Source organism: Molothrus ater, chromosome Z (assembly GCF_012460135.2).
Source record: "Molothrus ater isolate BHLD 08-10-18 breed brown headed cowbird chromosome Z, BPBGC_Mater_1.1, whole genome shotgun sequence".
NCBI lineage: Eukaryota > Metazoa > Chordata > Aves > Passeriformes > Icteridae > Molothrus > Molothrus ater.
Window position 1 is genome coordinate 28,900,067 of NC_050511.2, and position 16,446 is coordinate 28,916,512.

The 16,446-nt window shown below is 34.9% G+C and overlaps 1 protein-coding gene across 7 annotated transcripts in view; it reads right to left on the reverse strand.

Moving 5' to 3' along the window:
* The window catches only part of PTPRD (protein tyrosine phosphatase receptor type D), a 1,172,279-nt gene that overhangs the window by 79,905 nt on the left and 1,075,928 nt on the right, over window positions 1–16,446 (reverse strand). For 3 of the 7 annotated variants that reach the window (XM_036402900.2, XM_036402899.2, XM_036402898.2), the window contains 3 exons: window positions 14,456–14,616; window positions 8,988–8,999; window positions 6,581–6,693 (listed from right to left, as the gene is read on the reverse strand). In XM_036402900.2, coding sequence (XP_036258793.1) covers window positions 6,581–6,693; window positions 8,988–8,999; window positions 14,456–14,616 — 286 coding nt within the window. Of the gene's footprint in view, window positions 1–6,580; window positions 6,694–8,987; window positions 9,003–14,455; window positions 14,617–16,446 lie in introns of all 7 variants that reach the window. The other 4 variants (XM_054517855.1, XM_054517856.1, XM_054517858.1 and 1 more) reach the window with 2 other exon arrangements.

Sequence of the window (16,446 nt, forward strand, 5' to 3'; positions counted from 1 at the left end):
GTATTTCCTTATCACATCTAATCAAGTGGGTGTTTTAGGCTTGTCATTAGTGTGTTAAATTAGGATTTTGTTTTTTGTCAGGGTTTTATGATAAAGGCTTTTAGAAACATTTATGACACATACATTTATTTACCAATTTGGAACTGTAGGTTCACATACCCACAATAAACAAGAACAAAGTTAGAAATTAAAGAGCAAATCTGCTAGTATACAGACTATAATCTACATGAAGTGAAAATGTGACACATAATTGTCACAGAAATTTCTTTAGGAAATGAGTGGTACGTTAGGTCCACATTGAATTAATTGTCTGTGACTTTACAAATGTTTCATTTTTATTTGATAATTTACAGAACCCTCTTTTACATGCAAATCTATGCTGATTAAGATATCCCTTTATAGAAAAAGGAAGTAATAAGCAACAGTGGTTGTTGAGACTTATCCTTATCAAAAAGATAGGAAAAATATCTACTTTAAATTCTGACATGGAAAACAGAAAAAAGTAAGGATGACCCTTATTCAGTAGGAATTCAGCATTCATGAAAACTTAACAAGAATGCCTTTAGTACATGAAAATTACTGTTACTTTAAAATTTCATTTTCACAGAGCCAGAGCTAGGCCAGAGCATGAAATTACAAAGACAAATTTACAAGACGATCTCTAGAGAAATATATCATTGTGCAACAGCTATTCTAAAATAATTGCAAATGCATATATAATATTGCAAAATTATGCCACTTTTATTCAAGAATATTTTATGTTCTTCAAAACTTGACCAGTTATTCTGGAATGAAAATATTTTATCTTTTTCTGAAACAGAGACTGAGCTTTAACAAGGAGCGCTGCACGCTCCACAGCCTCATAGCAGAAGCACCACCTCTGAGTGATGTGTAAAAGTCCCCTATAGTGAGAATAGGGGAAACCTAATTTTCAGATCCTGATATAACAATGTCAAATACAATAAGATGTTACAAAAACTATGGTCCAAAATCCAGAGGAAAAAAAAGGGATAACTTTTGTGAAGAGAAGACTTTTCAATTTCATCTTCTAGCTAAGCAGATTCTGAGTTCCTCCAGGTTTCAACTCAAAATGGGATAGCAGTGAAGTGCTGTTTGCATCAGAAGCTGTATCTGTCTTAGGTGCCTAAATCCTCCGTGTGAGATGTGCATAAGAAGAGCTATATGTATGATGGCTCACTATGAGAAAGCATTTTAGTCTGTTTTTGCCATGGAGACAAAGCACAGTACTTCCTTCAACATTGTCATGATTCTCATAAACAGATGTTGAGTGGATAAACTGTGCAAAAAAATTCTGCTGTCATGCAAAGCAGGTAACTAAATCCAGACATCACTTTTTCCACCTTTTTTTTTGTTTGCACCCTTTTCCTCTGAACATGTTTTATGCTTTTTCTGCTTTATCATGGAAATAAGTTTGTGGAAATTCCTTAGCAACTCAGGGAATAAGTGAGCACTTATCTAATTAAAAAAAGAAAGGTCTTTAATTTAGAGCTGTAATAACTCTATTTATTTTTCTTGTTTTTAAAAGCATCTTATTTAGTTCATAAGATATAATGAGATAATTGTTTAATTGGCACCCAATTACAAAAATTACTTGTAAGTGTGACACATTTTATAGTTAAATGGGGATAAAAAAAAATCAGTCACTTTTGAGGCATGATTCAATTTATTTCTCTGGCTGATTGGCAGATTGAAGTCTGCCTGAGCCTTGGATCTCTCAGAACCCACTCAAACTACTTAATTTCAGTTAATTTTCTTCTGCACAACCGGGCTGCCATATTTGATGAAACCTTTTGTGAGGCTTAATTATTATCCCTTCTTTACCTTAACTCTCCCATGTGGCACAGAGACCTCTAAAATTTGTGCACCAGGTTAATGATTTTAATTCTGTGTTTCACAGGCAACTTGTAGAAAGGTAAGAATGTGACAGACTTTTCTTCAGCTATTCCAGTTATGGAAGAATAACAGACTTAAAAATTAAATCCTACTGAGAGATTGGGTATTTTCATGTTTACTCAAAGAGAACTTGGCACTGCTGTGACCCACTCACTGGCATATGGGCTTATCTAACACATACACATTTTTGGATAACACACATGGACCTGGGATCTTGGTCTCAGATACAGAACTGTGGGCTATTCCAAATGTCAAGGCAAAGTGTGAAATTTATCTATGTAGTTACTTCATCCAATGAGGAAGGAAGCCAGAAATAAATTTGATCCTTTCTGGACAAGGTAAGAGAGGAAAATCTTTAGGTTAGAGCCCTTTAGATCTCTTTACATTATTGAAGAATGTAGACAATAAAAAGTGAAAGGAAAGCAATACATTTCCTGTGCTGGTAGTTTAGACTGTGAAATTTTATAATATCCTCATGCGGAATTGAAAATTTTATGACAAGTACAACATATTTGCACCAAAATGATTGTCTAGATATCACCAAAGATGAAATATTGCTTTCTCATATTTTGTGTCAAAAATCTATACCTAATCTTCAGCATTGGGAGTAATTTAAAATTGGGGTTAGAAATTCAAACTTACCCCAAGGACTTAGGTTTCAAATTATTTTGATATCTGTATCTGATCAGGTCTTTCCTTATACAAAATATGTGATTGATAGGATGTTTGGAATGTTCTAAATTTGGCTGTTTAGAAATCTTTTAAAGTACTAAAGTTTATGACAATCCATAATTTTATAGGAGTGTCTCATTCACCTCTCCAAGTAAAAACTGCCAGTCCAGATATGCCAATGTAATTCAGAATATTTTTCTCTAACACTTCTGTACATTATGGATTCGTTCAAAATTGTTTTCCTCTCCCACTGGAAGCAGTTGGTTTGCCTGGAAAGTTCCAAGCAAACTGTGGATGCTTTCATAATCTAAAGAAATAAATCATTAGAATAGCAACTATGTCAAGTCATCTACCTTGATGCACTCGTACTGATAGTATATTCACCACTCTGTGCTTTGCTTTATCTGTAGGCAATGTTGAGAAATTCCTCATTTTATGAGGGCAATAGCAGATTTCTCAGTGAAAGGAACCCAACACATAACCACATCAGCCCGATCCCCTTCCCTCAGTTACCTCCTTTGCAGTATCCCCCTACCTAGTTCTTCTACTTTGGAGAAAATGAAACCCATATATTTGAAAGTGAAAGAACAACAAACCCAGCAAAGCTGATATCCTGAATGTATAGCCTTTCTGTAGTTTCTCTATTTTCATTTAAAAAAAAATTATTATTGCATATTATTTGATGGTGTGTGGGTGCTTGGGAGATGGATAAATATTCCAGCAGGATCTAAACACTTAATTTAAATTTATTCAGATTTTAATGACATGGTAACTCTAATTGAAGTTAATTTAAGGGAAATTCTACTTTTACTAACAAAAGAACTGTAGCTTGATTTCACTGTGACTGTTTGCATATTAAGAACATGTTAACAGAGTAAGTTAACAGTGTAACAAAGTAAGACAAATCTACTGGGGTAAGATTTTTCTCCTTTGATATTTGGTTGAGCAGTACAATGGCTTGACCTGTGTCTAGGGACCTTAAGATGTACAATAATAAGGAAAAAGAATATCATTTGATGTATTGTATTTTTAATAAGAATGGTAATACTCCAGTCTGTGAAAAGGATTATAGCAAAGGAGTTCCTAGTAGAAACAGATCACAGATGTTCTGCTCAAATAGCTTCACAGCAAACTGCAAACTTCACTGATAAACTATAGCCCTGCAAGAAAAAGTGTATGCCTTGAATCCTCTCCAGCTCTTTTCACATCAATGATGTGGAATTACTGTGTCTACAAGTGCCACAAATTCTGCCCTTTCTTAATAACTTTACTTTCTCAATGTAAATTAAAAATTAATTACAATAAATTAATTTTATATGTTAGCACTTGGTAGCAGGTTTTTTTCCCCTCATGTTTCATTTTAATTATGATGAATACTAAATAAATCGGTAAGATTTTGCATCTAAATAAATGGAGTGCAGAAAATTAGGCTTATCTATCTAGTTATTATTCCATTATTTATTGGATGAAGAGGGAAATATGGTGACGATTGATGAGGTAAAGGCTGAGGAAATTAATGCCTTCTTTGCCTAAATTTTTAATAGCAATATCAAGTGTTGTGTGGGTATCCAGCCGCCTGAGCTAGAAGACAATGATGGGGAACAGAATTTAGTCTCCCTGATCCTGGAAAAAAATGGTCAGCAACCTGCTGGACCACTTAGACATGCACAACTGGAGAGACTGGAGGGGATATACCTAAGGGTATCAAGGGTGTTGATCAAAGTACTCACTGAGCCTCCTTCCCTCATCAGCAGTCCTGCCTAACTGTGGATGTTCCTCTTGACTAGAGGTTTCCAAATAGGACATCCATCAACAAGGTGGGCAAGAAGGATGATCCAGGAAACTACAGGCCTATCAACCTGGCCTTGATGCTGGGGAAGGTCATTGAGCAGCTGGCTCATCCTGGCTTTTGTCAGCAACTGCTTGGCCAGGAGGACCAGGGCAGGGATTGTCCCCCTGTACTCAGCGCTGGTGAGGTCACACTTCAAATCCTGTGTCCAGTTCTGGAGCACTCACTTCAAGAAAGACATTGAGGTGCTGGAGCATGTCTGGAGATGGGCAAAGTCCCATGAGAAGCAGCTGAGGGAGCTGGGAGTGTTTAGCCTGGAGAAAAGGAGGCTGAGAGGAGACCCTATGCTCCCTACAACTGCCTGGAAGAAGCCAGATGGGGGCAATCTCTTTATCCAAGCTAACAAGTGATACAAGGAAGAGGAAATGGCCTCAAGGTATGCTGGGGAGGCTCAGATTAGATATTAGGAAAAAATTCTTCATGATGAAAGGGTCATGAGTCATCGGAACAGGTTTCCCAGGAAAGCAGTGGAATCACTGGCCCTGGAGTGCTCCGAAAACATGTGGTTGTCACACTTCAGGACATGGCTTATTGTTGAACATAAGGTGCTTGGCTTGGTTAATGGTTGGAGTTAATGATTTTAGAGATCTTTTCCAAACAAAACAATTCTGGGATTCTAGTAAGCCATTTACTCTACTCATTATATATCTGTATAAAAAATAATTACTTCTTTTAGGCATAAGCTAGACTTCAAGAACACTATTTTTTCTTTTCACGTTTCAAAGATTTGCATGTATATTTCTTTCACTGTAAAACTCTTTAAAGTTTTTACAAAAGTGCTGAATAACAGATAAAAACTTCACCCAGAAACAAAGAGCCACCACTGAAATTGTAGCCTTAGAAGGACACTGAATAAAACCTTTCAATTATTTGCATTTACTGTATTTAAGTTCCTATGCTAGACAGGTCCCAGAGCATGTTAACAAGATTCCCACACTAAGATGAAATTAAATTAGAAGATGTGCTCCTGAAACAGACCTGATTTGCCCCAGCTGCTAGGAGCAGTGTACTGGAATAGACTGAAAAAGTAAGGCTGGAGCAAAACTCAAGCCTCCAGACTCTTCCCTTTCTACTTCTGCCATGTGCATGAAGTTTTTTGGGTCTTTTGCCACATTCACTACTCTGCAGACACACTCCTTCTGGGGCAACATCATCTCAATACAGTCGTTATTCAGAAGATCAGGAACGAGATTTGCATGTTCACTTAACCCTTTAATGGTATTCATCCTGTCAACTTCAGCAGCTAATTCTCAGCATCTCAAGCACTTAATTACCTGCTTTTATGAAGTTGAATTCACTACCTTTTTTACTTAATATAGTAAGCGTGACAAAAACAAGAGTCTCAGGAAGATTTAGCATCTAATTAGCATCAGACTCCATGCAAATATATTGCAGTAGAAAACAAGTCTACTGGGGCAAAACTTAATCAAAACAAAGTCAATTAAAGTAAAAGTTGACTTCAGCAAAGGTGGTAAAAATACTATTTTAAATATTTCTCTGTTTGTGCTTCTTTACTATCAGATTAAACAGCTTTAATAAAACAGTGATTAATGAAAAAAAAATTAAAGTATTTGAGAGTGTGTTCCTTCTGACCTCAAATTACTGACATAATTATATCCTCCTTGACCATAATATACAGCCTTATTTTCAACATCAAGACAATTTATCTAGTTATGTATTTCCCTTCTGTATTGTAGATTTGCAAACCAGTGGAACTCACAATGATGTTGATATATTACCTGATAATGCAGTAGAATAAAAGAGAAGCTTATTTTCAAAGAAGCGTCCATAAAATATCATTAATAAACAGAGGGATGTACATTTCCCAGTAACATTTTCTAGCATGGTTAGGTTTAAGTTGGAATTTTAGCAAATAAAGCACACCCATACAGCAAATGTGTCTTTGGGCTTTTTTTTTACAAAACTTCAATTTTTTTTCAAGCAGGCTTTTTTTTTAAATAAAGAAATTACTTAATTATTTCAAAAACTAATGAAGAAATATATTTTGCAGCAAAAACCAAAAAAACACCCCCCAAACCCTCAATCAAAATACATATTTCCAAACAATCCGGGTTTCTTTTCTGTAATAGCATCAGTAATCAGCTGTGATCACAGAGGTCTCAGTGAGTTATTATTGTCTCTTACCCGGAGTTTGAAAGTTAAGGCGTCGCAGCTCCACTGGATCTGTGGGATGGTGAGAGGGGATCTCCTTGCTGTTGGGTATGCTGCTCTTCCTAGAATCGGATTCAGCCCTCTTCCTACATGGAGAAGGTGAATACACATAAACAGAAGATAGACATGTTAGCTTCAGAAAGGTGCCTGAATGTTTGGCATTACATTCTAAAGGCAAGATGTTTATTTCTGAAAAAGTATTTGATGCAGTGCAAAGGTAATATAATTATGAGTGGTGGGTATGGTACCTACAATTTGCAGTGGTAAAATGGTCAGAGAGAAAATAGCTGCATTCTACCCTAAATTGCTCTTCCAGAACATCCTTCTGGTCATCCTAATACTTTACTTTTATAACATTAAGCCTATAAAAATTCAGATGATTCTCCTATTTTAAATGCTACCTAGCTATACCTTATACTTTTATACCTTTATAGAAAAGCAGCAATCTCTTGAGCTAGACCACCCTAAGTTACTGTGATTAAATATTTCTTACCCTATACACATAGCTCTGCATTGCTATAAAAAATAATTTGCATTCTTTAGGTATTTTTAATAGGAGAAAGAACAGTACAGAAGACACCAATTAAGAAGACATCTATTCTTTTCACTTTCTAGGATGTAAGAATTTGCTCTGTTTCCTCTCATCTCTGTAAGAGCTGAAATCGGCAATCTTCATATGTCTTATCAGGTCTACATATATTCAAGGCTTAGATCTGTATGAATATTTCTAATCAAATTAATGCTTTCACTGCAAAGGAAGGAAAATGAAACAAAAAAATCAGAATTAAAGAGATAAAAGAGAATGAAAGTTGCCTATGTTTCCCTTTCTCTAGAGAGAAGCAGAATCCATGTGTGTTCTCACTGACATTTTTGCTAAAACTGACTTCTGTTATCTGTATGTATCTGATGTGAAACATGGAGAACAGTGTTACATGAAGAGTAGCTACCACTCTCCATTTTTATACAGAGAGTGGAATCTTTCTTCACAAGTTATTTGTGGGGTCTTGAATGAAAACACATTGTGGCTGATATTTTTTATGTAACATAAAATGAAGAAGCAGAGGAAGAGTTATGTTGTGAAAACAGAACTGAGATTATTTTCAGGGTAATGATAGCAGAATGTTTCCAGGTGCCCAATATTCACGTTAACATAACACTTTCTTTTTCCTCATTGACTCGCAATGATAAATCTTCATTACTCCAGTCAATTTTGTGCTGCTTTTGAAATAATGAAGACCAGGTGACATACTCTGAGATTTCAAAATTTATGAAAAAAAGTTATAAAAAAATATGCCTGAATTTTTGAAATTCACTAGTCCTATGGTTGTACTGGAAAAAAGAAAAAGTTTTACTGTAAAAATACTCCACCTGTTGTCCAGCACACACCTTAACATATGTATTAACTTCTCTTTAGTGAAGCAATAAAAATTTAAATCTGATTATTCTGTTTTTAGTCTTCTTAAAACAAAATTCGTACACATAAACTCATTTGAGGTTCCTTTCTTTTGATTTTGACTATTGCAAACTCCTTTCACAGTAGCACTTGGCCCTAGTGCTCTTTCTTCTTACTGAGGATCTGTGACATAGCTTTCAATAAGTCTTCTACCCTGTACTTCCTTCTCTTTAAGTCTAGGAGTTGTAAGTCTCAAGTTTCTGGAACTGTCCAGGGACAAGCTTCATTTAACTTTTTTCCACTTGGAAGTTAGTACCAGGCTGCAATTTCATATTAATCTAATAAAACCACAAAAATTTCTTCCAATCATGTATCTGAATATTTTGAGAACGTATAGAATAACAGAATGGTTTATTATGAATTATTAATTGAAGGAACATTCTGTTTTTTTTTAATCTCTCCAGCCTGTAGAAGAGATCTCAATTCTTCCAGATTATGCAATGATTCTGAGATAGGTGGGGAAAAAAATTCCAGAAAGGAAGAAATGTATCACTGTATCATTGTCACTGGTAGAACTGTAAGTCAGTGTTTATGTATATGGGACATTACGAAGATTCAGAGCAGCTAATGCCTCAACTACAACCATGGATTCCTTCAAGAAGTGTGATTATTGTGTACAACCACTGCTTGCACAGCACTAAAACAAAAATAAAATCAAATGAGCATTGTCAAGCTCTGCTATCTCTTGAAAATTAACCCCATGGAGACACAAAAAAACCTCAGTGAAAATATGCTGCTTGTATTACATTATTTTTCAGCACTGTAAATAACATAGCAAATCTTGCACTTGCTCTCATTGACAGATTACTGCCTACATTCACTTAAGACTGACAGATGCTTTGTCTTAGATCATTATCATGATGATTTTTTTTTTCTTTTTTCTCCTTTTCTGTATTAAATGAAGAGTGATTATTTTCCACTTCTCACCTGTCAGGTTTACTGCTCCATTTTAATGCAGCAAGGAGGGAAGAAAAGGTGAAATGTTAGTTGACCAGCAGCACAGAGAATAATCATGAAAACAGGAGATAGAAGAAATTTTGATTTGCAGTAAAGATATGTAACTAAACAAAATTAAGCTATGACAGCTCATCAAAATATTCAATGCTTGGAAATCATAGAATAAATGAAGGACCCAAGGTCATGTCCAAAGTGAATCTTCTGTTGAAAAATAAACCTTTATCTGCTAAGAAATTAGACTTCAAATTTTAACCGGTGAGACAATGGAGAATGGGTGTTTATTTTGAGCCATGAAAGTAATGTTAACATTACATTGAAAAATTACTTCTCACTGAGATGTAGCCCCCTCTTACTTTCTAGAGAGAATAGAGATGAAAGGAGGGAAGAGAGGAAAAATGAAAGTGGAGGGCAGAATGGGAAGGAGAAAAAGGGAGAAGAGGAAGAGAAAATGAAGTGACCAACAAGGTTTAATATATGACACACATAAGACCTGCACTAAATTTAAAAAATAGTAGTAAAAAGAAATGAAAATTTCTAAAACTATTTTACAAAACCAGGTAATAAAATAGCAAGAAATTTTTAACAGTACCCTGGAAAGAAAGGGAATCATAAATCTTTTTCCAATGAAGTATTACACACCTTTTTTGATTTAGAATGACTGCCTAGAGGTTTACTGTGATCTGTATAGATCTGTAGTGATCTATGATCTATAAAGTTTAGGTAAACAGGAAAAATAATTTATTATCTCTCACCAATGTGTTTTATTATACACAGACACTATAACTACAATGTCCTGCTTTCTCTGTGTTGATCATAACAAACAGGGGTTCTACAAACATTTTAATAGCTTGTACTCTGCAATGACCACATTACACACACAGTATGAGAAAGTCTTTAAAATTCTTCATCATCACTTAAGATTTCCCATTTTCCTGTTTTACATTTCAGTGCTTTTTAACATCTGGGGTTTTTTTTCTCTTGGACGCATATTTCTTCTTATAGCTCAAGATTCAGCAGGGGACCAGCATTCAAAGGAAGTGATTCTGCCTCTATACTCCACATTAGTGAGACCCCATCTGGAGTGCTGCATCCAGTATTGGGATCATCAGTACAAAAAAGACATGGATCTGTTGGAGTAGATCTAGAAAAGGGTCACAAAGATGATCAGGGGGATGGAACAGGAAAGGCTGAGAAAAGTGGATTGTTCAGCCTGGACAAGAGAAGGCTTTGGAAGACTTTCTTGCATCCTTCTGGTACTTAAAGGGACTTATAAGAAAGATGGGGATAGTAGAGCCCATAATGACAGCACAAGGGATAATGGTTTTAAAGTGAAAGAGGGTAGATTCAGACTAGCCAGAAGAAAGAACAGGTTTTTTTTATGATGAAGGCCATGAAGCACTATTTAATTTGATTCCCCAGAGAGGTGGTGGATGCCCTATCCCTGAATATTTTCAAGTCCTGTGGATTTGGCTCTGAGAAACCTGACCTAGATGAAAATGTCCCTGCTTATGGCAGGGGGTTGGACTAGATGACTTTTAAAGGTCCTTTCCAACCCAAACTAATCTGTGATGCTATGATTCAGAGTGCTGGAGCTACTATGTTCAAAAGATTTAAGTTTAGGCTACAGTCTTCTGACCCAAAAAAAAAGCTGCACTTGATAAAAGCAAACTACAAAGTCTGTCAAGATGGCTTTAACTTCCTTAGAAATTGAAAAATCTAGAATGAGGAACCTTTTTCTCTTCATCAGTGGAAAACTGAAATTAGGGAATTTGTGATTTCTTAAAAACTACAAGGACTATCCTCACAAATTAATTTGTTAAAAGAAAAAAAAAGAAAAATACACCCAAAACCTGAGAATGAGATGACAGGATGCATCATGGGGACAATCACTTTTCTCTCTAGTTTGTTCATTTCTGAGAAACACCACACAATTTCTAGAGCTCTTTAACATTCACTAATTAAGTTCCTAATCAACCTAATCCTATGTAATTGAACATGTATCAAACACATAAAATACATGTAAACTGTGACTGAAGCAGACCTCCTAATGGTTAGGCATTTCCTGGAGGACACACACCATCTATCTATCTATCTATCTATCTATCTATCTATCTATCTATCTATCTCTATCTATCTATCTATCTATCTATCTATCTATCTATCTATCTATCTATCTATCTATCTATCTAGGTTTGCTTTTGTTTGAGATTTTGGATACAAATCTTACTGTGCTGAATAACACACTCCATCTTTGAACAAAGAAAAGATTTGTTTTCTTGTCAACAAGAAGATGGCCAAAAAGGAAGTAAGATTTATTTAATTTACTTGAATCTCTTGATTTGATTGTTTATAAAGTTTAATAGATGGAAAGATCTGCTACAAAATAGGTGTCTCTGTTTACTATGACTGCAGAGTGGTTTCACTGCTGCAAGGACAGAGAACACTGAACTAGTTAATGGCCAAGTCAGTTCCATTTGTCAAGACATAGTCAACTGTAACTCAGGAAAAAATAGTTTTTACTAATAGTTTTTAGTGAGGATAGTTGAATATGAGAACAAGTTGCCCAAACAGGTCATTGAGTTTTCATTCTTAGCTATACAAAACTTTGCCTCTGAGCAAATTGCTGCAGGTGACCATTCTCTGAGCAGAGCTGAGATGAAACACACTCCAGAGGTATGGCCCTTTGATTCTGTGAATCTGTGGATTCTTCTGCACACAGGAGTGTGAAGAATTGGTATGGAATATGGAATATGGTAAAATTCCATAAAATAAATATGAAATTTGGTTCCATAATTGGCCTCATCTGTGTTGGCTATAATACCAATGACAAGAAAAGGTACACTTCAGTATTGTTCTCACCTATTACTGTTTCTTACTAAGCTGCAATGACCTTTTGGTTATATTCCAATATATGATCCCAAAACTTGTCCATGAAATATCTTTCCTTTCAGATTTTAGGAAAAGTAAATGCAGAGGCAATAACCTTTTTACAGCCTAACAACAAATAATAAAGAGTTCAAACATGTATTTCTTGTCTTTGGAACAGTTCAATATACTACAACCCATGAAACTTATCCACACTATCTAATAATGCCTGTTTTAAAGAAGGGGAAGGCTTCTCCCCATAAAATTATTCTTTTGGAAACTGCAGTTGTAATTTCTCTGTGATTGTAATTAAATGTATTAGTAGTATTGTAAATCATGAGCTTAGTGGTCCAAGTCTGATCAAAAAGGTTTCTATGGACAAAGGGAATTAAACATAGTTGACCTTTATTTGAGTTACTACTCTTTGCACTTCAGAAGACACAGTCATTTACTGGTCATCCTCTTTGCACTGCACATTCTTTAACAAAATCGTCTGTGATTTTTTTTGCATATATGTTCATAACTAGACTGATGCCCTCTACCTTCATTTTCTTTTCTCACTATCATACTTGTTGCACTTATACCCCAATATAGTCTAGAAATATACTTGTAAAATTTTCTGTATCCACAGAAAATTCTGAAAATTACTTGTTTGCCTGTTTCTTTAATATATTTCATCCAACTCCTGTAGCCACATTAGGTCTATTTAACTCACAAACTAAACTTCACTGTTTTCTTGAAGCAATATGTTAGATATCCCTACTGTCTTGTCACTGCTCTTCTACAGTCAGCAAATCCATCAAAAACTAGCAGTAAACTTGCATTCAGGTTACCTACTCTTGGAAAAAATATCCAATTATATACTATATTTTTACAGAAATAAAAGTTCACAGAGGAGCACAGACTGCTAAAACTGCAGTCATAATTTCTTGGAGGTAATTTGCCAAATCAGTGCAGTTTAACAAATTAGAGTAAACAGCTGAAAATAGAAAAATAAATAAATACATATGGACAGTTGCCCAAACAGTTCCAGTACAAGTAGTAAATAACAGATGGAAAACATGTCCCCTATTTGCAGCAAATGACAATCTCTTCACACTACTGATGAGCAAATTTTACCTGCTCATATGAGAATATTCCCTTTTTTTTATTTTTGGTAATAGACTAGAAGATTTTTATTTTAGTTCCATATAACTCTCAAAGTAGTTGCACATCTGCTTAATATACCATTGTTCAGATTTCTTTTGTAGTTGGGAGAAGATTTACTTTAAAAATAATTAGAAGAAAGGAGTATTTCACTTTTAGCACATCTCCAATGACCAGTTTTTGAAGTGACTGACAAAAACAGAGTTGGTAACTAATTTGATTGGCTGAGACACCGTGAACTACCAGAAACATTCAGGAGACATAGTATCTGCAAGCAACAGATGCTGTATGATTCTAGACCTGAAACCATTCTATAAGTGTGTATCTATTTGGAATCAAAAGGTGAAGTTAACTCTGGAATGGTTATTGACTGCCAAAGAGAGAATTCTTTCCAAAACCTGAAGAGAGCTCTCTTCATGAAACTTAAGAGGTATTTGACCAGAGACACCAAATGTGGGAAGAGCATACAGGCTCAGATTTAAATATTTATCTGCCGGTAATAGCATCATAGCCATTGGTTTTAGAAGACATACTTCATTTTAAAATTATCCCTAGTGTGCCCCTCCTCAGAATTTTTTTGGCAGCATCTTTGTAATATTCCTCTAATCTACTTTATCAATATATTTCAAAAATGTACTAGGAATTAAATACAAAGATTAAAAATAACCTTTTTGAGTTTTATTCTTTGGTTTTGGTTTAGTATCTTGACCCATGTTAACTCATTTACACTGTAAAAGGCTGCTACATATAAATTACGGCATCATATTCACTGAGTATGTTGTAAGGCAAAGGGAAGTCCTTTGTGTAATAGCAAAACTAAATCTGTGTCATAGAGAGTGAAAGAAGAATGAGTGAAATTTGATCTCATTGCAAGATTTGTAGAAAACAGCTATTTGATGTCTCTTTAATCTCTCAGATCACAGCTCCAAATTCATATAGATACATTTCCAAATTGAGGCCAACTGTCAAAAGTTGAAATTCAAATTACTTGAGTGGAGATGAAAATCACATTTAGCAACAAGCTGAATGTAACCCCTAATGCATTACTATTATACATCTATAAACAAGTTCTAAAAAGTCAAATGTGCAAAATCCATACATATTTATGTGAGAGCACATATTTACTTTCTTCGCATACAAATGTATCTTTGCATACAAATGTATGCAAAGTAGAAAAAACATTTAAATGCAATAGTGTTAATATAGTATAATCAGCATAAAAATGTACTCATATATCTGTAATTATTGAAAACTTTCAGTCAAAAATTTCTGCAGCATGCTGGAAGCCATTAATAAATTTCAAAATGTTCCAAAGCAATGACAGTTAATATTGTAGTGCAAAAATACAGTGTTGAACAACTACTACAAAGTGACCAATATAGAGGATAAATGACATACCTTGCAAGAAAGCTAAAAGGTAAACCTACCTTTTATAAAGAAGTATAGCAATAACAATACAGATGATAAACACCACTGCAAGAACTGGTCCAACAACCCAAATCAAGCCTTCTTCCTCATCTGTAATTGGTTGGGGATCAAGATCCATTGACACAACAGGATCTGAATATGGGCTTGTTGCATACATGGTCTGTAGAAATAAAAATACTTCTTAATCAGAAAGCAATGCATTAATATGTTAACTATCCCACATCTAAAATAAATGTATAGAAGGTAATGATGCAATGAACACAGCAAACTGGAAATGCTATTTTTCTTGAAGGAAATACACAAACTTGCAAATTGAACAGTGTGTTGTTATTATCATTTTTATTTTGTGTTCCACATATTAGAAATGACCTGCAGACAAATCATGTAGCACAGTCCTCACAGAACACTTTGCAAGCTAAGCAGAGAATGAAAAACTGAATAGGAAACTGAGAATTATAGCCCACCAGTTACCAATTTTTGGGTTTTGTTTTAGTTTCGTACTGGTTTAACACTTTCTTCCTGCACAATATGAAAGGGTACTTGAGACATAACAAGACTGCTATAGATAAAAATGAAGGGGACTGAATGTAGGAGGTTTTTGGAAAAGGGTCTTGCAATGATAGTACTGTTTTTGACCAGTCAAAAACTGTCTGACAGAATATACCTACACAAGGTGGAGACAACTCGAATTTAAGACTGAAAAATGGGAGAATCCATTGTAGAATATAAAGGGAAGCTAAACACTCAGTGTTTCATAAGGATTAAACTAAAATTATGAACCAACGGAGATTGTTGAAAATCTTTGGTTTACTACATGATGTAAAGCCAGCTGGTCTAGGATAAAACCCATGATAAAGAGAATTATTTTTTATTCTTGTCTGACCTGAGATGTTTCATCTGGGGCTGAGTGCAGAGTTACAATTACAGACTGGAGAGGCTGAAGAGTCAGCCTGCTGAAACTGAATCATTTTAAGAAGTCTAAATTATAGTAAACTCAGAAGTGTAAAATTGTTTGTACATATTTCTTGCTTGTGATAGTGTTTCTTCATCAGCATTAAACTAGGATTTGAACTACAGATCTTGCAAAAGACTTAAAAACTTGATTCCATGGTAGATCAGAAATGTCAGCTAATACAGAATAAGATAACTGGGAGAAAAGATTAGCTTCCATTTATGTTTGCACCGCATTCTGAAAGATGCCCTAAGCCAGGACAAGTGTTATCAAAGGAGACATGTTTTTTTACACTTCATTTGGCCCTGTTTTGGGCTCTGGGCTATGACAGTGTCTGGGTTTGAGACAGGATTAGGACTGGCAAAGCTGAGGCACTTACTTAAGTGTTACTGAGCTAGCACCCATGCCAACAATCTCCAGTTATATTATAGCATTTTACTACACCTGGCATCTGGCACCAAAACCTCCCTATGTTTTATGTCTATGATCATTGTCTGGAAACTGGGGAGTCTTCACATTCCATTCCTGAGACACCCAAGTAAACTGATTTTTTTTTTCCCTCAGGTTTAGTACTCTCAAGAAATAAAAAAGGTTCATTGCTCTGAGAAGAAACTCTTTGTATTTCCCCTCTTCCTTTGGAGTGGATGGCAAAAATGCCTGGAAAAAGATATAGAGGGATATTGAGAGTAACAGTGTAAACACTTACTTCCTTTTCTTCAATAAATAGGATTTCACTTTCAATTTTAAACCATCTTGTATTAATGAAAAATTTAAACTCATTTATTATTTTAAAATTTTATCTTATTTTTTCCTTCCTCTTGATGACATTCTTAACATATTTATAGATTTTAATCATAGCTCTCCAGCTCCCATTTTACTAAGTTGAACAAATTCAGACCTTCCCATGACGTTTTTTAATTCAAGCTCTCTATTCTACCAATCAAGAGAGAAATTTTGTGCTCTCTGAATAAGAAGCCTTTTGTAAAATGTAACATCTGAATATCAAGAAAAATGTCCCTTTCAAGTTACATCTGTAGA